This window comes from Pleurotus ostreatus (genome assembly GCF_014466165.1).
Source record: "Pleurotus ostreatus strain PC9 chromosome Unknown scaffold_1, whole genome shotgun sequence".
Taxonomy (NCBI): domain Eukaryota; kingdom Fungi; phylum Basidiomycota; class Agaricomycetes; order Agaricales; family Pleurotaceae; genus Pleurotus; species Pleurotus ostreatus.
This window is the reverse complement of record NW_023503156.1, coordinates 594562-617570: the sequence shown is the minus strand read 5'-3', so window position 1 is coordinate 617570 and position 23009 is coordinate 594562. Positions and strand designations below refer to the sequence as shown.

The following is a 23009-nucleotide window of genomic DNA, read 5'->3' as shown; positions in this document are numbered from 1 at the left end:
TCATACAAGATCCTAGGGATTATAATCGACGAGCACCTACGGTGGAAGGAACAGACAGCAGCGGCCCTCAGCAAGACTGTGCAATGGATCAACGCCTTCAAGAGGCTGGGCCGTGTCGGGGGAGGGATCAGCTCCAGACTCCTCAGGCAGCTGTATCTTGCCGTTGCCATCCCCAAGCTAACTTATGCACTGGATGTTTGGTATACACCAGTTCGTCTACCTGCAGGGCGCAAGCGCAGGGTAGGCTCAGTAAGGACTCTGAAAATCCTCACCAAAGCGCAGCGGGTAGCAGCGCTAGCAATCTCTGGAGCCATGCGCACCACCGCCAACGACGTGCTGGACCTTCATGCCAGCCTCCCGCCCCTGGAATACACACTGGACTTCATCTGCCACAGGAACGCAGCAAGAGCGGCGACACTCCCAGGCACGCACCCAGTGGGCGAGATCTTGTCGTGGACCCACAGCTATCAAGGCGGTCACGTCTCTCCCATCATCGCACTCATGAGGCTCTACGACCTCAAGCCGGCAGAAACAGAGGTCATCCAGGCAACCTCACACAGGAGGCTTGGTAGCGCCTGTCCAATCCCAACTCATATAGCAGCCTCTCGGGACAACTCTAAGGAGCGGGAAGCTACATCGACAGCAGACTACAAGATTTACGTCGACGGCTCAGGGTATAAGGGTGGAGCAGGGGCAGCAGCAGTCGTTCGTCAAGGCGAAGGGGAAGTCACAGCAACAAGCCACACACTAGGGCCGCTCACACACTACACCACCTTTGATGCCGAAGCGGTGGGACTTCTTCTCGCGTCGAACGAGGTACTGACGAGAAACTTACAGGGAGAGATCGAGATCTACATGGACAATCAGTCCGTGATTCAACGACTGGAATCGGGCAAGAAAGGCACAGGACAATACATCCTGGAGCAGGTTGAGGATATGCTGAAGCTAGCACCTAAGGCAGTACATGTAGGGGTCTCGAGGACCATTTAATTTCGTAGTTGGAATAGATCCTGGAGACCCTTTTCATGGTCGAGGCTCTTAAACGTAATATGTACGTCATATCAACTTTACTTCTAAATGATGTGATGGGGCAGCTTCTATCCCCGTTGCGTATACCTCCTGCTTCTTTAAGCCATGCTCCCGTATCGTATACTTCTACTTCGACCACGCCAGCCTCGTTCGCCTCCGCTGAGCCACGACGGCTACCTGATGAATCGATGGCCTTCTGCTCCCCCTATTCCATGTCCTGTATAAGTCAGTATTGTAGTACCGTTGAACAACTCGTCTATCCATGCCAAAGTCTCAGCGGAAGTCGCAGATCGTAGTCCCGGGTCTTGGACAACATTATACCAGTCCCAAGAAGGCGGCGCCTCGTCGCCCTACCGTTCTTCGACCCCTTGGTCATGACCTTAAGAAGCGTCGCCTTACGGACGAGCTCAATAGACTACTAGCCAACCCTGGGGCTACCATCACTGCCGTGCCCGATACTGCCGTGCCCGATGTACCCTCAGGAGAGCATGATGACCGTGCACACAACGCCTCCGATGCGCTGGACAATCTCGCGGCTCAAATGATCACCAACATGGACATGGGTAATGTTGTTGTTACGACCTATATGGAGCACTGGATTGACTAAATTCTATGCCCCCCAGACCCTCCAACACCTCGTGGGACGGCGCCGCCTCCACCGAAAGCCAGTGGCGAGGCTAGCAGCAAGTTGTATAGCAGCTGGGCAAGCCTATTGCCGACCCTCGTTGAGCCCCTACTCGAGTATGAACGCCAGTCGATCGGTAAACCGCTGACATCACCATCCAGCATCCTCCGCGGATGCACCAATGGCCGCAATATAGATTGCGAGTTCAGAACGCTCAATATGCTGTGCTTATTCCCAGACCGTATGTGCATTGATTATAATATGTCATCGGCCATACCTCATTTCGTGCAGACTTCCGGATGCTGGAGGTGCAAGGATGTAAATGTCAAACAATTCCCCAACGCCTCGTCACCCATGGTCTCTTTCCCACTTCCCCGGCGCAGCCACGAATTGCCATCTCGATCGACCTTCTCAATCTCTTCCATTCTCTCTTCGAGGAATCCTGCGACGCCGTCCATGCGATGTCCCACGCCTTGAAGAAGTACTACCTTCGTCGTGGCTACATGCTTACAAGCAACCAAACAGTGAGCCTCTCGTCTAGAAGTTCATTCAAGTGCGCACCATTCATTTACACATCCCACTAGGGGGACGAAGTCAAGGAACCCTTTCGCCGAAGCCTCGGATATGCGATGCAATGGCACGACACGTTGCGTTTGCTTGTAGACAAGCGAGTTCAGGCCGCAGTCAACGCCATGGTTCACGAGGCGCAAAAGTCAGCCATCAGCACGACGGTCGAGCCCCACAATACCTCCTCTCCTCCTGATATATCCTCTGAACTTCCCAACGAAGTGCTAGCCAACCATGGAATTGATCAGGCCCCCTCGCTTCCTGCAAGGGAGCTGCAAATTCGATGCCCTGCCTGCTTCGGCGGAGACAAGTTCGGTGTCCCCTTTTCAGAGTGAGCCTTGTATCGCCGCGGGAGGCTCTCCAGCTCATCAGTCAAATCACAGGGGAGGTGACTTTCACGTCGCTGTTGACGGAAACTTCCATCATCGACATCGGCGCAGTGCTGGCGACAGCGCGAGATTTCACAAACCAGAGTATTTCCTGTCAAAGGAACAAGTTGATCGAGTGGGCGTTCATATTCACAAGGCTCGAAAGGGTAAACCAAAGGAAATAAGGCCCGTCGTGCCCAATGAGGCTATTGATCAATGCAAGCAGTCTCATGATGCTGCAAACGACAACAAGGCTAAATCGAATGTGGAACAATTTGATGATCATGGGATTAGTGCACTGGTCTGTCGCCACGGAGCTCCGCTTTTCACCACCAACATCGATACCCCCGGTGAGCAGCAGAAGTACGCTGTCGCTCTCATACAACACCTCTTTCGGCGCATTCCCGACAATTCGACCGTGCTCGTCCTTTACGATGTAGGCTGCGTCTTGAACCGATCAATGGAGTTGGTGAGTCAAATATGAGGCCCGCAGACCATTCTCACTGTTCATAGTATGATATCTTCCCTCCAGATATAACTGCCAGACTCGAATTCGCGACCAGTGCGATGCATGCGTACGCCCACCAGTGGTCCTGCCAACTAGTCTACAATCCACGACTTCGAGAAGGTGTCGGACTTACTGATGGCGAGGGCGTAGAACGTCTGTGGTCGAGGCTCCGCAAGCTCATTGGGATCACTCGTACATCAGGCGTAGGCGATCTCTCCAAACGTTATCTGTCACTGACTGCTGGGAATAATTTCACAGAGATCTCGCCGGATATGGCTCGTCGACCGCCAGCTCAATAGCATCGGATCTTCGCATCGTGAAGACTTGGGTGATTGGCTCACAAGGCGCTATGCCTTTGCGCAAAAGGAATCGAGGGCGAACGAGACTGTGGTACGGAACTCTGGGTTTACTGTCAAGGAGCTACAACATGAGTGGGCTTTACAACGAGAGGCACAATTGTCTGTTCAAGCCCGTGAGTAGTAGTGTGACTTTTGCAGTCGCGTACTAATGGCATGCTGTTGCTCAGACGCCCCAATGCGTCTGAAACAGGAGCTCGACAGCATCCTCAACCTTCAATCGGAGCTAGACTCGCTAGACACGACGATTGAAGCCACAAAAAAAGCCTTGAGTAAAGGCACGACCCCGCTGGCCTCCAGACTCCTTCCCGAGCTCACACTTACAGGAGAGAAGCTTCGGACGCAGGCCGATCAAATCTACGACACCCTCAATGTCCAGAATCGCTTCCCGGAGCTCAAGCAATGCAGCCTCGAATTTGTTCGCATACTCCTGATCCTTCGAGACTTGAAAGTCAACATACGAAAGCGCGCAATTGGCAGTTTCTTCGAATGGGACAAGCTGGACCAAGCAGTAGGCGGACGACAACAATCAATAGGTACACAACGGCGAGTACTATTAATGTGTCTGGCTCTGTTGTCTAATCCATACCAGGCACGAAACTTCACCAGCGCACAAGGAACGCAATCACAAAGCGAAGGCCAGCATTACTCACAGCCATCAATAAATTCAATGCGCTCTGTGGGACCCTCGAGAGATTGCACGACCCCACATGGCTGGTACCCTTGCCTAAGCCACTTCCAACACAGCTGAGCGGCCTTCGTGATGCCCAAGAGCTCATGGAGGATGTCTGGATCACACCGTCTGATTCTGCGGTGCCACGATGGCTCGAAAACCTCGACGTTCGGAACGGCATTCGGTCGATGCAGAAGATCCATCGTTGTACAGAGGAAACTGTTCGACTGCATCGCGAGGCCGAGAATATGTGTCTCTGGCTTACTGCTGAATCAGCCGCAGTACGTCAGGCATTGACGATACCTCGTCGTGAGTCTTTCACCTTGAAACACACACCATCTACTTAACGGTTCAAGCAGATAAGAACCTTCTTTTGCGTTTAGAGCAGTACCTCGCCTCCATCGAACGCCTTGAGGCTCGATGGGCATGTTCACTCATTAGCCGCAAGCGCCTTCGGGGGATACTTGATCAGTCGAGGCCTAATCCAACGCGGTTGACGCCACCCTCAACTCCCTCAAATCAAGGGACGTTCACGACATCAGTCGACTGCTCGATAGAGGCCGATTATCCCAAGGACGACGATGAAGTCCTTGCCGATGAAGCTCGCTTCCTTGAGCCTGAAGCGATCATCCTTTCCGACATCCTTGACAACGCAGAAGATGCATCAGATGACGGCTTGGAAACGGAGGTCACCCCAATCGAGGCTCCAGTCAGCCTTTGTCACTCTGAGCACACCAGGACACCAAGGGCCGACCAGGACAACGACATCAAGCCACTGGTTAAGCACAGTGATCTAACCGACCGCCACCATATTGCGTTAAATAAGGACAGCGAATCAACGGTATCTGGTCGCCTGGCTTCTATTCATTGGGCTCTACCCGTGAGTGTCCGATGCTTCTTCCACCTTGTGCGCGTTTACTGACCCTTCTAGGATGATATGCGTGCTGATTACAACACGTTGCCACTGCTTCGGAGCATCAATTACCTTTGTGCTCAGTTACTGAACGACAGTGCCCCACGTATGGTCGGCCGATATTCCATGTATCCTGACTCCATCCGCCTCTTGTTTAGCCCCGAATCGTGGCTGGACGATGTTTGCATCAATGCATGTGCAAGTCTATTGCAAGACTCCTTGTCGGCACCCCAGCTGCCCTCATCGGACGCCTCGAGAGCATGTGCTATCTTTAGCACTCACGATCTTGTTCGGGTTCGTCACAACACGGCCGATGAATACTTTTGGGGTCAAGTTAGAGCTACGGAATACTGGAATAAGGCCACATGGATCATACCTATCCATCGACCGAGTCCGGAAAACCATTGGGTCCTATGCATCGCGCTTCCGCACTCACACACCTTGTATTTGTTCGATAGCTTCGGCCATCGCGGATCCTGGGACCAGGACGTTGAAGTAAGTCTTTCATTGATAATGACCCCTGGTATTTTAACGTAGCTCCTTAGGATGTCATGAAGCTCGTCACCCGGCTTGTGCTCATGGCCAACAGGCAGTACAAATCATGTCGAGTCATTACAGAAGGATGGACCGCCAAACCCACTTGTGTATGGGCCGCCCAGAATCCTATGTGCACGTCGCTGATTTGACCTACTAGGTACAAGCGATGCAAACGAATGGCTACGATTGCGGCGTATGGGTTTTGGCAGGAATCGCAGCCGCACTCCAAGGGTTCCATGTCCCTGCCCTTACCGAACTCGAGGTTAGAGAGTTGAGGCACCACCTTTACCGTGCCGTGATGGCCCAACCAGTCTATGTCCCTCGGTCTCAGAGGTGCAATCAGTAGTCCAAATATCACCTTCGTTGTACATATCTACTAGCTAGAAGCTCGTGTATATGTACACCAGCTATGTATAAGTACCTTCATTCCCCAGATCCCCTCGCACGAATCTTTGAGGCCGCGACGAAGAGATTATTGACGATGCGTGCACGCCACCACAGTCTGTTGCGAGCCATTGCATTGTGGCTAGCGCTGGCCTCGTAGGTCTCTAGGATGGTCGCAAGGGCTTCCCATTCGCCTAATTCATCAATCAACTCACGTTCGATGCATTCGTGAGACTTGCACTCCATCTCTGCGTCCCTCTGCCTCTCGTGCCTTGCCCGGCGCCCACTCATAACATCCAGCATCTTCTCTAAATAATCGCCGTCGGGTTCAGTGGATGGAGGTTGTGCCACGTATGGGGGATCTCCGTCGAATTGTGTGATCTCACTTTCGTCCAGGTTGTCTGCACTCTCGGAGGCCTCTAGGAACAGAGGCGACGTTGGGAGGGGCTCAGAAGCCAGGGCGAGGAGTGCCGTAGGTAGAGATTGAATTGCAGTATCCTTGTTGATGTATGGAGTGCCCTTTCGGCTGCGTGACTTCCGGTACAACGCTCGTTTACGCTCGCAAAGCTGAGACCTAAGACCTCTATGAGCTACGATTGGGCCAGAAAAGCTAAACATATACTCACCTATTCGCAGCTGAGTACGCTTTCGATGCTGCCTTTCGCCCCGAGTGTCGTTCCTCGATAGTGTGGAACTTTGAGGCTCGTCCCATGGTGGTTTTGGACAAGAGTATAGTCGGTGCTAGAGAATATGGATTGGATCGGCATGAATTGCAGTCCACTCAAAATCGGGCACCTCGGCATCCTTGGGGTACTCACAAATTTCATATGTTATTGTTCGGGCAGATCGTGGCTACCCCAATGTGCATTCTAGACTCCTTTTCCATGCTGTAAACGGGACGAGGAAAAGTCTTTCTTTCGCCATGTTTTATATGCAATCTCATTGGCTCAAGCGAGGGTCCCGAGTCCGCGATCACGAGGACACGTGCTGTCTCGATATGGCCTATCTTGGATGCCAAATGCCTCGAGGTTGCTCCTTTGGGCGTCAAGTCCTCGAGGTGGGCCGAACTTGGACTTTGCTTGCTGACCAACCTTGACTCTCACCCAAACATGGTCCTCACTCCTCTGGATGTAGTCAGTCGGATCCGCACCATGGCGAGGACGATCGTTCGGTGTACGAGTCGCAAGGCATTGAAATGGAGCTTCCATTCTCGGGGGTGTTCTGGGGTGTCCTGTGAGTGACTTGACTCATTCGTTCTTTCTTCCCTTCCCCTACTTGGCTCTCGCCTTCTCTCGCCTCGACGAAGAGCTCTCAGACTGTATCTGACCACATTTTCTGCCACCAGGAACCCAACTGAACTCTTGAACAACCCAACGAAGGCTTCAAAAGCCCTGTGTGACCGCCTTTCCACCAAAGCAACTCAGCGGAGCCCGCAAGATTGGTTTTGCTTACGACCGTCTGGGCACACCGCACTTCTTGAAGTGCTTTCAACATAATTTGTGTCTCAAAATTCCTTGGTGAGCCTCATAGCGCGAGGACGGAGCCCTCTAATGACAGACATGCAACCAGGTTTCCTTCCTGAAGCGCCCTCTCCCATTTTGATCTACCAACGATGGACCCTTTGTTCAACCCCAACAACTCTCAACCAGACTACGGCGCCCACGATATGTCAATGATGGTTGACGATGCCGAAATCGCGCCTGGTGCCTCACAGCCAATAGCCGACAGCAACTTTTTTTGTAGTTCACCCGCAGCCTTGCATCAATCTGATGATGAATATGCCACCCCCCCTCATCACAAAATCCCTTTAGAAGACGTCGACACGATGATGTCGATTTACGACCAGACAGCCGCGACAGATCCGAGCCGACTGTTCGACGGCGACGATACCAACTCCACGCCAAACGATCCACCAGCTGGGTCCTCAGATACCAGTGATGAAGACTACAAGCCCTCGGACTTGGGTGCTGGCGACGAGGCGGGCGACGAGGAAAATGATGAGGAGCAAGACGAGGAGCCACCAGCTGGGTCCTCGGACGCCGGTGACGATGACGCCGGTGACGAGGAACAAGGCGACAATGAAGAGCTCCAGGAGGATGACCATGAGCCCTCGGACTTCGGAGATCGAGATGGTGAAGGGGAGGATGAAGAGGACGCTGACGCGGTCAGCGACACGGATACTGAAGATCCGGCTGCTCTTCCCCAGCACGGCGGCGGCAAGAGGGACGTTCTAGATCCCAACGACATCCTCAAAGATGGGGCCAAACGAACCATCAAGCTGACACCGCGAGCTACCAGAACTACGCAAGCCTCAGCAGCACAACGAGACCCCATAGGGAAAATCCCAGCACTGCGACTTGACCCGGACGGGGAGGAGATGATGTCGCCACCCCCATCCCCGTCACCACAGCGGCCACGAGCGTCTGCCCTATCCTCAGCACCTCTCGACCACGGCGAGATCCACTGGTCCCCGTCACCACGAGCGTCTCCTCCAGCCCTAGCACCCCTTGACCACGGCGAGATCCACTGGTCCGACGGACCCGAGGGTCCTGTCATTAGCTTGCGCATTGTCAATACCGCGGAGGACGACCCGGAACATGATGTCTACAAAATACCGATCACAGATATCAGAGAGCAACCCAAGTCGGGGCTCCTTGCCGTATCGCGATACCTTCTTGACCACGTAGCGGGGCAGAAAAACGATCCCGCCGACTATGGCATCATCTTGCCCAAGCGACCAATTGCGCTCAGGACGGCAGACGAGATTGATGATGACAGGGAAGAGGAGGAAGAATACGATGTCAACCAGCTCTCACCTCGCCGCCCTGGCAGGCTTCTCACACAAGCACTCGACATGGTGGATTGCGGCATCGGGCTCCTAGATCCCATTCGCCGAAGCCTCGCGGAACTCGCAGGAGTATCGGAGAATTTCATTCAAGCTAGGTGGGATAAAAGGAAGGGGGGTACAGGCAAAGGCTTAGGACAAGGTCGATGGCGAGCATGGGTTCGCTACTACCACAGCAAACCGGCCATCATCATGGAACGCACTGGAGTGACTTTGCAGGAAGGCGAGGAAAAGTGGCACAACTCCGTGGCGTCTCGGTGCTACGACCGATTCAAGCAGCTCTTCCCCGACACACACGCCGAAATCATTGACAACCTGACCGCGTTGGCCGAATTGGAACGCCAACCGCAGACCGTGCATCAACGTGGGGGGCAATGGGACGAGTACTGCCGAGATTTGAGAGAATTAATGCAGCGTGGCCACGAGTTGGGATTCGAGACTTACGCCGTCGCTGGCGGCTCGAACATCCATCAAGACAAAGGCCTTAGCTTCATTCACGAGACGCAGTTCGCGGAGGGGGTATGTGGGGAACATGATTGCCTCTCACAAATGTGCTAACCGTTTCGTCAGTTCTTAGCAAAGAAGATGGGCAAGAAGCACAGTGATCACCTAGCCCATTTTATCTCTTACATTCAGTAAGCTTCATTTCTTTTTTAGCATGGTTGTTTGAATTAATCCTCCACAACAGAAACAAAGTATCCGACGCCATTCTCGAGGACGAGGACGAGGATGATCCCAAGGGTACGAAGCCATCAAAGCCATCAAAGCCATCAAAGCCCTTGAAGCCCACAAGGTCCACAAGGTCCGCGAAGCCTATGAAGGCCACGAAGGCCTCGACTTCGAAGAACCCCCCCTCGGTCATATCTATCTCAAGTGAACACGCTGACCCCCCCGGCGAAGGCTTGGCCAAAGTAGGTGATCGTTATCACCAAGCACGGCATGCCCTGTCGGCTGCAGCTGGTAAGCCACCGTCTCTCATAGCTGCCTGATGTTGCTAAATGTGTCCATTAGCACCCGTGGGCCTTTCCCTCAACGTGAATCAATTCCCCTGGAGCACGATGCCGGGGGTACTAGCCAACGCAGGAGTGCGCATCGTCAATTACCCCGTTGGCGTCATATTTCCAGGGCACGAGAAAGACAAGCAGCGAGGCATTACAGCGGCTAGCGCAGTCCACATCGACTCCATCCTCGAGCACCTCAGTCCGTCGGCCGCACAGCAAATCAGATTCGAGCTAATCCCGGATGCTGTCGTAAAACGCTACGCTGATAAACGCGGAAAGCTGCCAGTTATCATCAACGCGGCACCGCAGCCTCAATCAAAAATCGTGCGGGGCTCCCGATTGCTTGCCGACTCTAGCGTAGATGATCAAGGCCCTTGGCGACTCAAGCCCGGGGATCAGGAGGACTCTCCAAACTTTGTGGAGTCTATTGACGAAGATGGACCGTCCAAGGCACGGACACGCATTCGGAAACGCAAGGAGCGGGCTCTACTTAGTGAGTCAGATGCGCCTGAGCCTAGCGAAGCAGAGCGGCGCGTGCTGCGTTCCGAACGGAAAGGCAAAGGCAAGGCTCGTGCCACTGGCACTGAATCAGCCCTCAGCGTCTCTGATGAGGACTCCCGTGGCGTACAGCACAAAAGGCTGCGACGCCAGGAAGCCTCGCCTGATACGGCAATCGAAGTCAAGACCCCTCAGGGGATCTTGAACAAGCAGCCTGCAGGCAGCCATGATGCCCTTCCGCCGTTGAAGAAAGCGCGATCAGTAGTCGAAGGTAAGGTTTGAATTAGCACTCGAGAAACATGGCTCACAGTTTGCTTCCTAGTGGTGATTCCTACGCCTCGCAAGAGGATGCCTGATGCGACCAGCACGCCGATGCCTGATGCGACCAGCACGCCGATGCCTATCATTAAGGCGACCTCGAAATCCAAGAGTCAAGCCGCGGCACCAGCTGAGGCAGGCTCATCGAAGGACGCCGCACCTGTCCCCGCTCCTACTGGGCCACCCAGGAAGGCCTCGAAAGCGACGGCACCAGCTGAGGCAGGCTCATCGAAGGACGCCGCACCTGTCCCCGCTCCTACTGGGCCACCCAGGAAGGCCTCGAAAGCGACGGCACCAGCTGAGGCAGGCTCATCGAAGGACGCCGCACCTGTCCCCGCTCCTACTGGGCCACCCAGGAAGGCCTCGAAAGCGACGGCACCAGCTGAGGCAGGCTCATCGAAGGACGCCGCACCTATCGCCCCTGTCCCCGCTCCTTCTGGGCCACCCAAGAGCTCATCAAAGGATGCCGCGCCTGTCCCCGCTCCTACCGGGCCACCCAAGAAGGCCACGCCTGCCGCCAGCACCTCGAAAGCTGAGAAGTCGTCCAAAGCTGCAGCGCACGCCGAGGTACCTGACCCCAAGGCCCCCAGAGCTGCGGCAGCCCGCCCCACCACCGAAGCTACCAACCCCTCAGATGTGGGACCGAAGGCGGCGCCACTCGCCACCTCGAAAGCTGATTCAGCACCTAATGCGGCCTCGCAGGTGGAACCCGGGTTGAAGCCAATCTCTGGCTCAAAAGGTGAAGCCAAGGCTCGTCAACGCAGCAGCTTGAAAGACGACGCGAAAGGTGCGACGAAGGCCCGACGAACCAGCACTACGAAACCGCCAAAGGCAGCTGTCAGTGTCGCAGAAGCGCCTGCGACCTTGAGTCCCGGGACTTCGAAACAAAGACCCTCGAACGCAAGTGCAGATGGCGCACCTGAAGGAGTCGCCGAAGCCTCGCTCACCACTCCTGAAGGCGATGGTGGAACACCAACTTTCCGCCCCGTTCCCCGCCGCCGCCTGCCACCATCAACCTCGTTAGGAGACCTTGACAGTGTTCCCCCATACGAGGGCCTGCCCCGAAGGACGACATTTCCGGTCCAAGTTGGCGGATATGGCCGCACATCTGAGGACGATCTTGGTAGCAATCAGGGCATTCCCCGGGCCGACGCTCGACTCGATCCCTCAGAGCCCCGTGTCCACGACTATCGCCGGGAGCAAGAGTATCGCCGGGAGCAAGAGTATCGCCGGGAGCAAGAGTATCGCCGGGAGCAAGAGTATCGCCGGGCGTTCTACCCTCGCCCAGCCCGATCGATTGCAGGCTCACACACCGGGAGCATGGGGGAGCTTGACGGGCGAGAATACAACAGTGGCCCCAGCTACGAACACCACGACTACCTACGAAGCCGAGAACCCTTCGATTACCCTGCCCACAGCCGTGACCACAGTCATGATGAGTATCCTGGGTACGAGCGAGTCGGCGAGCATGCAGACGAGGCACATCGCCGTCCTTACCCCCCACATGGCCGTGAACGTAGTCATGAGCGCCCTGACGGCCCCCGCGGACGCGCCTTCGAGCAACACGAAAACGAGCCAAATTGCCGCCCCTACCCCTCACGCAGCCGCGAACGTAGCCACGAGCCCAATGACGGCGGCCCCGCTTTCGTACCACATGAAAACGAGCCAAACCGCCGCTCCCGTGGTTACCCATCAGACGACTATCCAAGAGCGCGCGACTTCTACCCTCAAGATCGGAGGCACAACTACTATGATCGCCCCTTTGGTACTCGCTATCCCTCTGATTACGACTTCGACCCGCGCAACCCTCGCGACGCTGGATTCCACGAACCCTCGTACTACTATCGGGACGGCTACGGAGACATGTACAGGGAGAGACGTAGGCCCGAGGGCTATCGCGTCCGCCCACAGTCTCCATCTCGTGCCAGGTCCCCCAGCATCGCTCCTGCTGGTGCTCCTTCCGAAACGGAGGCAACAGAGCCATAGGTGTGGATGTTCGTGCTCATGTCCCATTAGTCGTCGCAAACCGTCGCAATACCCCTCGCAATCTAGTATCACATAGCCTTGAAGGACTATCCCCCAGCTTTTGTATTTCTCTTGTAGCCATCCGTAGCCCCAGTAACTATTTTGTACGCCCGAATCTGTTGTAAACACACCTTTGTGCTATAAACCCCATATGACAGACAATTCACAATGTTGTACTGAGATTGAGAAACATGATAACAACATGAGTGCTACATGGAATAGATCACAAATAAAGAATTGAGAAACCTCAAGACTTGTGTGAATCTAGGTAAGTATAAATGTTGACGGACCATTAATGGAGGTAAGCGAGGCTCGTCTAACACAAGCCTCATCCAGGCCACTCGACACTGGATGATTGATTCACAATACGGTACGGTACGTGTCTTGTGGTCTCTACGTGCTGGGGTCTCCAGGATCTATTCCAACTCCGAAATTAAATGGTCTTCGAGACCCCTAAATGTGCTGCCTAAGGTGGAAGCTAGCCAAGGAGAGGGCAGCAGAGGCCGCAGCCCCCCTTCACATCAGTTTGCACTGGATCTCAGCGCATGACAACGTCATAGGGAACGACCGAGCGGATGTGCTAGCGAAAGAGGCGGCGACAGGAACGGCGCAACCAGCTGAGCACTGCCCCTCCCTCTTTACTAACTACCCAATGCTACCAGCTAGCAGAGCAGCCATACGGCGCGTAGCACGCATGCGAATCCCGATTCGCTGGGAAAAGGCATGGCGGAAGTCTGCTCGCAAACCAAAGCTGGACAGGATCGACCCGACGCTAAAGGTCGGCAAGTACCTGGGCGTGGTTGGGGACTGGAGGAAGAACCGCACAAGTGTCATTACGCAACTACGTACTGGACACGTCCCTCTCAATCAGCACCTACATCGAATAAAGAAGGCTGATTCACCATTCTGCCCCCACTGCAACGACAAGGAAGAATCGGTCCGACATTACCTTATCGAGTGCCCTGCATATGACACAGAGCGGGCGGCGATGCAGACGGAGTGCAAGAACTTTGATCTGCCAATGAAGGTGCTACTGGCCACAGCGGGAGGTATGGAGGCCACCATTGCCTTCGTTCGGCGCACAAGGCGGTTCAACAACCCTTTTGGAAGTCTGGAGGGGGAGCTACTCGCACCAAGAAGGGCGGCTGTACTGAGGGAGAAGAGGGAGAGGCAAAAGGAACGGGAGGGGAGAAGAAAGGAACGGCAGAAGGAGAAAGGGCGGGAAGGGGCGGAGCGGCGCAGATGAAGGCCGCAACCGCGACTTGCTCGCGTGCGGGCCGTCATCTGGCGGGGTAGGCAAGGTCCTTCTTTTTGGCGGCATTTCCTCAAGACCACCTCAAGACTCTACTCTTCTTACCTTGACAGATAGCCACGGACTCGCTCTCCCTCGGGACGAGCACCTAACAAGGGAGGCTTTAGGCCAAGAAGCTGTCCAACCCACACCATTCGGCTGCCCATAAACACGCTAGCGTCCGAAAAACAGCGGTTTCTGTCGCTGGGCGGCAGGGGGACGAGGTCCAGGACCGTCCGTCTGTCGTGCATGACGAGCTAGGGGTCAAGGTGGGCATGGGGGCCCTTTTATTTACTTCCAGGTATATATAGGTAGTACGGGATACAGGTAGTACAGAGCCGTCCGCATGGAGCACCTCCGATGGACGTTAAACAGAGACCAAAAAAAAAAAAAAAAAAAAACTCTTCTCGTTCTCGTGGGCAGACATGTAAGAGGACGAGCGCGATGCGGCAACGGCTCGGCGACCACTCCGACAGTTTGACTTTGATGGAGTATTGACACTGAAATTCGAAATTTGAGAACTAATCCCATCCAATCCACCGAAGGTCTGGCAGCTTGAGAGCTCCAGAGCTCTATTTACTCTGCCTTGTGTTCCTGCCCAACCTTTAAAGCTTTAACTCTCGCACTGGAGGGCTTACCTCTTAATTGTCCGGGCAGACACGTTTAGCGTTGGCAGACGATACCCCAGATACCTCAGAGAAGGGGCAAGCTGAGGATGCAGTACGCGACTTGGCGTGACTCTGGGATTTAGGAGACTAGAAGCTGGCGTGGTATCTCGTAAGTAACAAGAGTGGGAGTAAGTGTTTGTGTCTAGGCTCTACATACTGAACGTTTATCACGTGGAGTAGAAGGCATCACGGCAGGACAGCTGGGAACGAGCCTATCATTGGACATTGGATATGAGTCGTTGTCGCGCGATTTTTCAGAAAAGTACTGACGTGCAGCTGCTGCTCATGGGTGGCTTCTAGGCTCAGTATACGCTAGGCGTGGAAATCCTCTTGCTCTAAAATCTATCATGAAATGGCTCGACTTTCGGATTCTTCGTATCGACGACTTCGCTTTGAATGGCCTCAGAAGAAACGCCTCTCTTGCCAGAGGGGAATGTTCCCGTTGACCGTGACCGTGTTTACGACCGCTTCACCCCGTGGAGAAAGCGAGGCATCTTGACCTTGGTGTCCTGCAGCGGCCTGATTCCGTGTACGGACTCACTTCACTCCAGAGACCAATTTGAAGTGGCTTATCGCGGTCTGGTTTCTAAACACTTTAGTTTTCGTCAGCGGGACATTCATTCCGGCAATACCCCAGATCGCCCGTGATCTCTCGACCACACCTGAGATGGTCAGGTAAATGAGTACTCAATTAGCCCCGATACATGTCCTCACATCTCCCGGTTCACGCTTGTAGCTTTACCATCAGCCTGTCGATATTAGGCGCTGCCATTGGTAGCATGGCCATGGCCACCTACTCCGGGTTCTGTAAGCGTAATCTCCATATATAATCATAATCACAACTTGGAATGATCTACAGTTGATTAGCTCATAATGCATACGCTCATGATGCATATTTCTCGTAATGCATTGACTTTCCATGGGGACCACGTCGGGAGGCGGGGAATATAGTGCATAATGCATAATGCATAATGCATTGCTTCACAAATGAGGATTTGCATTATTACATCGCCGGATGAAGGGTCGGGGGACACCGGCACCATTGTAGCACACCCTTTTTAGACTAAATTAGGGTGTACAGCGCCACCTCAATGACGACTCGGTAGCACAAATTTATTACAGAAAACAAACCACTAAACAAAGACCCCATGCCTCCATCTGAACCCACTCGAAAGGTGCGGCCCAAGCCCCAGCCGTACAATCGCAAGCCAAAGGCACCTGCAGCAAAAGCAGACCATGCAACAACAGCAAAGCCGATTGCTGAGCGTAAACGGCAGAACCTAACACTCGGTGACTGGATGACAGTCTTCAATTACATGGACAAGCACCCAGACACGGCGCAAGCAGATATCGTTGAACACTTCAAGACACGAAGGGAGGGTGTGTTAACGTTTGACCAGTCGACACTTTCACGTAAGATCCGTGACCGTGCAAAGTTGGAGGAGCGTGTCAACTCAACACCAAATGCATTGTCATCGAAACGCCCTCGTACGGTCACAAGACCAGATGTTGAGAGGGCTTTGATTGTTTGGGTACGGCACATGGAAACCAAGGGTGAGACGGTAACCGGGCCAATGCTTCGAGAGAAGCGCAAGCGTTACGAGGAGATGCTTGAAGTGCCTAAAGAAGAATGCCTAACAGGCGAAGGATGGGTTGCTCCATTCTGCAAAGCGTGAGTGATTATCTCCGTAGGCTAAACCCATTCTGATGTCTTACCTAGGTACAAAATTAAGGAGATCCGGCGCCATGGGGAGGCTGCATCAGTGGATTTGGCGGCAGTCGAGGCAGAGCGGGTCCGGATGGCTGCAATTCTGAGCAAATATTCTCCGCAGGACCAGCTCAACTTTGATGAGACGAGCTTATTTGCCTTCGCACCTCCTGATCGTGGCCTAGCAACAAAGCAAATGAGCGGCAAAAAGAAGGACAAGTTTCGCATCACGGTCGGATTTCTGTGCAGTGCCGTAGGGGAGAAATTTCCTCCCTTCTTCATCGGCAAGTCAAAACAGCCTCGCTGCTTCAACAAGAAGAAGCCTGAAACCTTGGGATTTTATTACCGTAACAACAAGAAGGCTTGGATGACATCGTATTTCTTTGAGGAGTACGTCAGGATATTTCTCATCACTGGGAAAGCTCAATGCTAACGAAACGAGGCATTAGATACATCAAGAAGCTTGATTTACAGTTCCGCTTACAGAATCGTCATGTCGTCTTGTCACTGGACAATTTCTCAGGCCACTTCATCACATACGAGCCGCGCAACATTGAACTGGCCTTCTTTGAGCCAAATCTCACGTCATTTGTTCAACCTCTTGACGCGGGAATCATCCGCTGCTTCAAGGCGCACTATAGGCGATCATTTTGTTTACGTGCAATTGACCTTGACGAAGCAGGCGAGGTAGAAATTTACAGGCTAACATTATTGGAGGGCATGCAGATGGCTCGTGATGTGTGGAACGCAGTGGACAAGACAACGATTATAAACTGCTGGAGACATACAAGAATCCAGGACTCGCGAGGGGCCACAGCATCTATTGAAGCCCAGGGGCCTACTTCCGATAGCCCATCTACTCATGCAGATGCAGCGGACATACTTCGCCAGTTTGCTACTTCAAGTACCATGTCACTCCCTCAAGCTGAGCAGCTGCTCCAAGAGAGGCTTGGTGAGAAATATCACGACGAAGATTACCGGGAGGTATTCAAGGCTGTAATGGATGCTGAGGATGATACGGACGCTGCGCTAGCAGCTGTAGAGAAGTTCGTAACAACAGATGCAAAACTCACGATCACGATCCCACCACGCACCAAGCTGATGATCAAAATCCCACCTCGCTATCCTCCTGACTCAGATCGCGAGAACGCTGAAAAGGAGTTAATGGAGGCCGTTCAAACGCTCAAACAGCGCTACCGGATTTCTGGCGAACCACCCAAGTTGGAGGAGTTGGTCAATCCGAAGGAGGAACACATCATCGAGGAGGTTGATGAAGAATTTGATGGACCGGCTGGCGATAAGGCAATCATTGATACAGTGCGACATCAGCTTGCTGACGAGAGGGGAGATGTGGTTGTGGTGGAGTCAGATGATTCCGATGACGAAGAAGAGCCAGTCGTACCAAAGGCTGACCTTCTACATCTGTGCAAGCAGTTGGAGAAGTCTTGTATCCACCCTGCCCTTGCATCAGAACGAAGCTCGTTTCTCGCACAAGAGCTCCGAAAATTCCGGGGACATTTACGGAGTGAGATCAGAGCTGGACTCAAGCAGAGTACCTTAGAGGGTTTCCTCGACGCGGCGATGGACAAGAATGGTGGGGCATAGATGATTCTGCCGGATATAGTAACTGTCACATATTATATCAGCTGATATCACACAATGTGACAATTTCGCATTGCATATTTCTCATAATGCATTGGCCCAGGACGTCTCCCGACGGTATGCAATATGAGATAATCAACTGTAACTTACTCCTGTAAATCACAGATGGAAGGCGCCCAGTCTACCTAGCCGGCCTCCCCTTCTCCTGCCTCGGCTCGTACCAGATCGCTGTCTCTCAGAGCATCTACCACCTCATCTTCTGGCGCTTCGTGCAGAATGTGGGCATGTCGGGCGGCATGTCGCTCGGCGCCGGCGTTATCGGGGATATATACAAGCTGGAGGAGAGGGGCTTTGCTATGGGGGTGTTTTATGGGGTGAGTCACTGGCTGACGCACTAATGAAAACGAAGGGATACGGATGGATGCGTGCGGCTACAGGAGGGTTTGAATCTGACGTCCGTTTGAATTTTGTTTGTCCAAAGGCCAGTCTTCTTGGGCCGGCAATAGCGCCTCTCACTGGAGGCAAGTGTTTACTCCCTCTTATCCTAACGGACTCTACGCAATACCAATCGATACGATAGGCATTGCGACTCACTACTCATCTTGGCGGATGCTGCAATGGGGTTTCCTGATCTATGGCTTAGCGCTGTTGGTCTTGATGGTGCTCTGGCTCCCCGAGACAAGCCATCCAGGTACTCTCGGCATAGAAAAGGTATTTGATGACCAGAACCAACAAGTACCTCGGTGTACGCCATCGCGTCGGCACTGGAGATGGGTGTGGCTCAACCCGTTCTCTTGCCTGGGACTGCTACGGAGTCCTAATCTTATGCTTGTGGTATGTACCCTCTCCCTCTCCCCTGCTCTTGATCTTCTTGGGCGTCGGTCGTTATATCAGGAATTAAGACTGAGAAAAAATTAAATCATTTCCCCGCGTAGATGCTAGCAGGGACAGCGACCATACTCACAGATTTCGGTGCGTCGTTTCTCCGCTTTCCTGCGTAACGCTACCCGCCCTCTCACGCGATCTCCCATTGCAGTCCTTCTTGTACCTCTCGCTTTTACAATCGTAGGTCCATACCCTACACACTCACACACTCACTCTACGTATTATCGTTCTCCGAAACTCAACCCACTGTATGAACGCAGGGAGCCAAGTACGGTATCACGAACGAGGCCCTGATCGGCGCCGTCTTCATCCCGTGCGGTATCGGCAACGTCGGCGAGTCCATCCCCATCTCTATACCCTCCTACACCACTCCACCCACACGAAAGTACTGACTCCCATCAAACGACAGTCGGCGCCCCTCTGGCGGGCCTCCTCTCCGACCGCATCGTCCGCACCTCCCGCTCAAAATGCTCAAAACGCTCAGAATCCGGGCGCGCGGGCGCGGAGGGGGGGTGGTACCCCGAGGACCGCCTCCGCACGACCCTCATCGGCGCAGCGGCGTGCGTCCCGCTCTCCGTCCTCCTCGCCGGCCTCGCGATCGCGTACGTCCCCGGCCGCACGGGGCTCATCGTGTGTCTGGGATGCCTGTTCCTGAACGGGATCGGGGTGCGTGTATCTCTATCCCTCTCACCGCGCCTGCATATGCCTATGCCTATGTGCGCCTGGTATGGTAGTGACGACTGACGACTGACGCCGGACTGTGTCGTGACTCGCAGGTCGATCTGGTGCTGAGCCCCTCAGCGGCGTACAACGTTGACGTGGTGCACAAGCGGAGCGCAGAAATAATGGCTGCAAACAAGTGCGCATCCACTCCCTCCTTCCTCCCTCCTTCCTTCCTTTCTCCACTTCCCCCCCTGCCTTCCTTATCATGCATCACGCACATCTTCCATTCTTCCATTCTAACACCCAAAAATCCAAACACAGCGGCTCGCGCGCCCTCCTCGTCTCCCTCCTCGTCCCCTCCATCCTCCCCTCCATCACCCACTTCGGGGTCCTCCCCACGAACGCCGCCGCCGCTCTCGTCGCGTGGGCCGGGTGCGGGTTGTTGGTGCTCACGATCCGCTATGGGGAGGAGCTGAGGGGGTGGAAGGACGTCGGGTATTCGACGGGAGGATAATTGAAGGATAGGGATAGAAGGGTAGGAGGGTAGAAGGGTAGAAGGGTAGAAGGGTAGAAGGGTAGAAGGGTAATCGGTAACGCGTCGACTCTGGGGCTCTGGGACTCTATGTTTTCCTGGATATGGGACCCGCACTACCGAACCGAACCAAGTATCTACCTATTCAAAACGGAGTAGCCCGCTACGACGCATAAACAATATATATAAATATAATACATATAATGCGTAAAAGGCGCCCTACTCACACCCTCATTCGACTTCTACTTTCACTTTCACTTTCACTTTCACTTTCACTTTCACTTACTTACTCACTGATTCCCCCTTTGGCCTTTGAGCTCATCCACACGCCCAACCCAACTTAAAACCCAACTTGAAACCCAAGAACGCAGAACGCAGAACGCAGAACACGAAAAGAACGAAGAAAACAAAACAAAACAAATCCAAGATCATGATCAATAGTCCCAAAATGCAAGATACAAGATATGATACGGAATAAATCACCAAGCTGCTCCCCTTCGTCACCCCTTTCCCTACCCCTCCCATTGCCTACCCCCTTTCCTCACCCCGTACCCCTATACCCCTTTGCCCCCTTCCCTCTCTCTTGCATCTCCCCGCTCCTCCGCGTTAGAGCATTAAAACGTTCGAGTGTTGAGGTGTCAGAGCGTCAGAGCTTCGCGCCCCCCGGCTGCATCTTGTTCAGAAACGCAGAGGCGACGATGCGCCCCGTCTCCTTCGCTATGATCTGTTAAGAGAGAGAGAGCAAGTGTATGTCAGTTATCGTTATTCGTTCTCGATGGAGATGGAGATGGGAGGAGATGGGAGATGGGAGATGGGAGATGGGAGATGGGAGATGGGGGATGGGAGATGGGGTGGGGTCAAGGTGAAGGTGAAGGTGAAGATAAAGATGAAATTGAAGTTGAAGACGAGACAAAGACGAAGACGAAAGAAGAAACGAAGGAACGAACCGTGAATCAAAAAAAAATCAAAAAAAGAGAGATACAACGAAGGAAGAAATGAAATGAAATGAAACAAAACGAAGGAAGAAAGGACCAGAAACCAGCAGAGAACGAGAACCCAAAAGTGCGCCGTGCACGCAGCCTCGAGTCAAAGTCCGAAGGGATCCGACTCGCGAGGATGCGCCACCGCAAAACCACCACACCAGCACTGCACGCAACGGCGCGACGATCACGATCGATGCACATCCAGTAAACCCAGTAAACCCATCATCAAACAAGCAAAGAAAGCACGGCACGGAACGTATCGGCGCCCACGCCTCCACCCACGAAGATCCATGCATGCGCGATCTTGATCACTGCCCATCGACCATCGATCACCGACCACGCAGCGCGGTGCGTGACGCAGACCCGACACGCTGCACGTCGCCCCATCCGACCCATACGGCGAAGATCGCGCTGGGAACCCCCAACGTCCCATCAAACCGTAACCGTAACCGCAGCCGTGACCGTAACCGCAAACGCGAGGACGCGAAGACACCGCCACGCCAAATGCCAAATGCCAATTAATCAGCCCAGTCCACCTCCCTTCGCACATCCACATCCACATCCACATCCACGCAACCTAAATCTATCACCGCGCCCATACACCGCATACACCGGTCAGGCTGCCATCTATCAGGTGGCGCCGCCAGACGTGTCAGCGGATGAACGCATGAGAGTTTCTCTGCTTCCCTGCTTTCCTGCCGGGATCCCAGGATGCCAGGACGCAGGATGACAGGACGCGTGGTACGCGTGTACGCGTCGAGGGCCGTATCGGGCGTGTGGCGGAGGCGTGGCGTGCGGACGATCTGCGACGGAGGTGATCTGTGCTGATGGAAATTGGACAAGGGATTGGGACGAGAAATTAGGATAGATGAATAGATGGATGGGTAGGCGTAGGCGTAGGCGTAGGCGATAGACAGACAGCCAGGCAGGGGGTCATACGTCCTCGACACTGACATCGCGACATCGCGATATTGTGACATGATAGATGAAATAGGCGAGAGATGAACAGATGGATCGTCGAGCAGCTGGGCAACTGGACAACTGGGCAGATAGCCAATAGATGATAGATGATAGATGCCCACGTCCACGTCCACGCCTCCGCCACAGGCGCGATGCGATGCGATTCCACGCGTCGATGAAGTGGACACGCGTGCGAGCGCGATTGCGAGAGACCGCTCTACGTGTACAGATGTGCGGGTCCGGACGCAGTGGGACACAGTGGGAAGTTGGGAACGTCAATGGCAATGCAATGGCTCCAATGCCAATGCCAATGCCAATGCCAATGATTGATCGAGTGGTCGAGTGATCGAGTCTCCACGCGCCGGGAGCAATCAATACACCAGAACAAACGGAATACACCCTCGCCTCCGACGAACCCACGCGTTTATGGGGGGCGGAGCAATATCGGTATCGGTATCGGTATCGAAGCGTGTAAGGGTGTGAGCGTGTAAGAGCGTGTGAGCGATAGGGTCCGAGTCGATAGGGACCGAGTCCAAGGGTGTTTATCGAATATTGCATATCGAATATTGAGTTGTCTCGCGTTCGTGGATGCGTTCGTGGATGCGTGGAAGCGGGCGGGGGTGCCGGCGGAAGAAGCGAGCAAGCAAGCAGACAGACAGACAGACAGACAGAGAAGGGTAGAAGGACGGAAGGATAGGGATAGAAGGGTAGAAGGGTAGAAGGGTAGAAGGGTAATCGGTAATCGGTAACTAGTAACCAGTAATGCGTCGACTCTGGGGCTCTGGGGCTCTATGGTTTGCTGGATATAGGGACCCGCACTACCGAACCAAGTATCTACCTATTCAAAACGGAGTAGCCCGCTACGACGCATAAACAATATATATAAATAAAAAATAATACACTGCGCACAAGGCGCCCTACTCACACCCTCATACTCATACTCATACTCATACTCATACTCACAGTCCACCCTCATTCGACTTTCACTTTTACTTTCACTTTCACTTACTTACTACTTACTGATTCCTCCTTACCCTTCACCCTTCGGCGCTCATTCACACACCCAACTT

At 53.8% G+C, this 23009-nt stretch overlaps 5 protein-coding genes across 5 annotated transcripts; 4 read left to right on the top strand and 1 right to left on the bottom strand.

Moving 5' to 3' along the window:
• Positions 1 to 1291: 1291 nt before the first annotated feature.
• PC9H_000194 (uncharacterized protein) lies at positions 1292 to 5048 on the top strand (the record flags this gene model as incomplete). Its single annotated transcript, XM_036769856.1, has 11 exons — positions 1292 to 1592; positions 1653 to 1895; positions 1946 to 2178; positions 2239 to 2313; positions 2368 to 2552; positions 2605 to 3058; positions 3103 to 3300; positions 3356 to 3559; positions 3650 to 3989; positions 4046 to 4435; positions 4486 to 5048. 11 exons carry the CDS (start codon positions 1292 to 1294, stop codon positions 5046 to 5048), a joined length of 3186 nt encoding a protein of 1061 aa, XP_036635701.1.
• A 99-nt stretch (positions 5049 to 5147) lies between these two features.
• Positions 5148 to 5922, top strand: PC9H_000193 (uncharacterized protein; the record flags this gene model as incomplete). Its single annotated transcript, XM_036769855.1, has 3 exons — positions 5148 to 5534; positions 5585 to 5683; positions 5734 to 5922. 3 exons carry the CDS (start codon positions 5148 to 5150, stop codon positions 5920 to 5922), a joined length of 675 nt encoding a protein of 224 aa, XP_036635700.1.
• A 77-nt stretch (positions 5923 to 5999) lies between these two features.
• PC9H_000192 (uncharacterized protein) lies at positions 6000 to 6672 on the bottom strand (the record flags this gene model as incomplete). The annotated part of the gene is made up of 2 exons (XM_036769854.1): positions 6000 to 6534; positions 6587 to 6672. The coding sequence occupies 2 exons, from the start codon at positions 6670 to 6672 to the stop codon at positions 6000 to 6002; spliced, it is 621 nt and encodes a 206-aa protein (XP_036635699.1).
• A 900-nt stretch (positions 6673 to 7572) lies between these two features.
• Positions 7573 to 12608, top strand: PC9H_000191 (uncharacterized protein; the record flags this gene model as incomplete). Its single annotated transcript, XM_036769853.1, has 5 exons — positions 7573 to 9324; positions 9376 to 9440; positions 9494 to 9765; positions 9817 to 10575; positions 10627 to 12608. 5 exons carry the CDS (start codon positions 7573 to 7575, stop codon positions 12606 to 12608), a joined length of 4830 nt encoding a protein of 1609 aa, XP_036635698.1.
• A 5397-nt stretch (positions 12609 to 18005) lies between these two features.
• On the top strand, positions 18006 to 19545 carry PC9H_000190 (uncharacterized protein; the record flags this gene model as incomplete). The annotated part of the gene is made up of 7 exons (XM_036769852.1): positions 18006 to 18033; positions 18082 to 18290; positions 18398 to 18443; positions 18497 to 18690; positions 18883 to 18981; positions 19062 to 19138; positions 19188 to 19545. The coding sequence occupies 7 exons, from the start codon at positions 18006 to 18008 to the stop codon at positions 19543 to 19545; spliced, it is 1011 nt and encodes a 336-aa protein (XP_036635697.1).
• Between the last annotated feature and the right edge of the window lie 3464 nt (positions 19546 to 23009).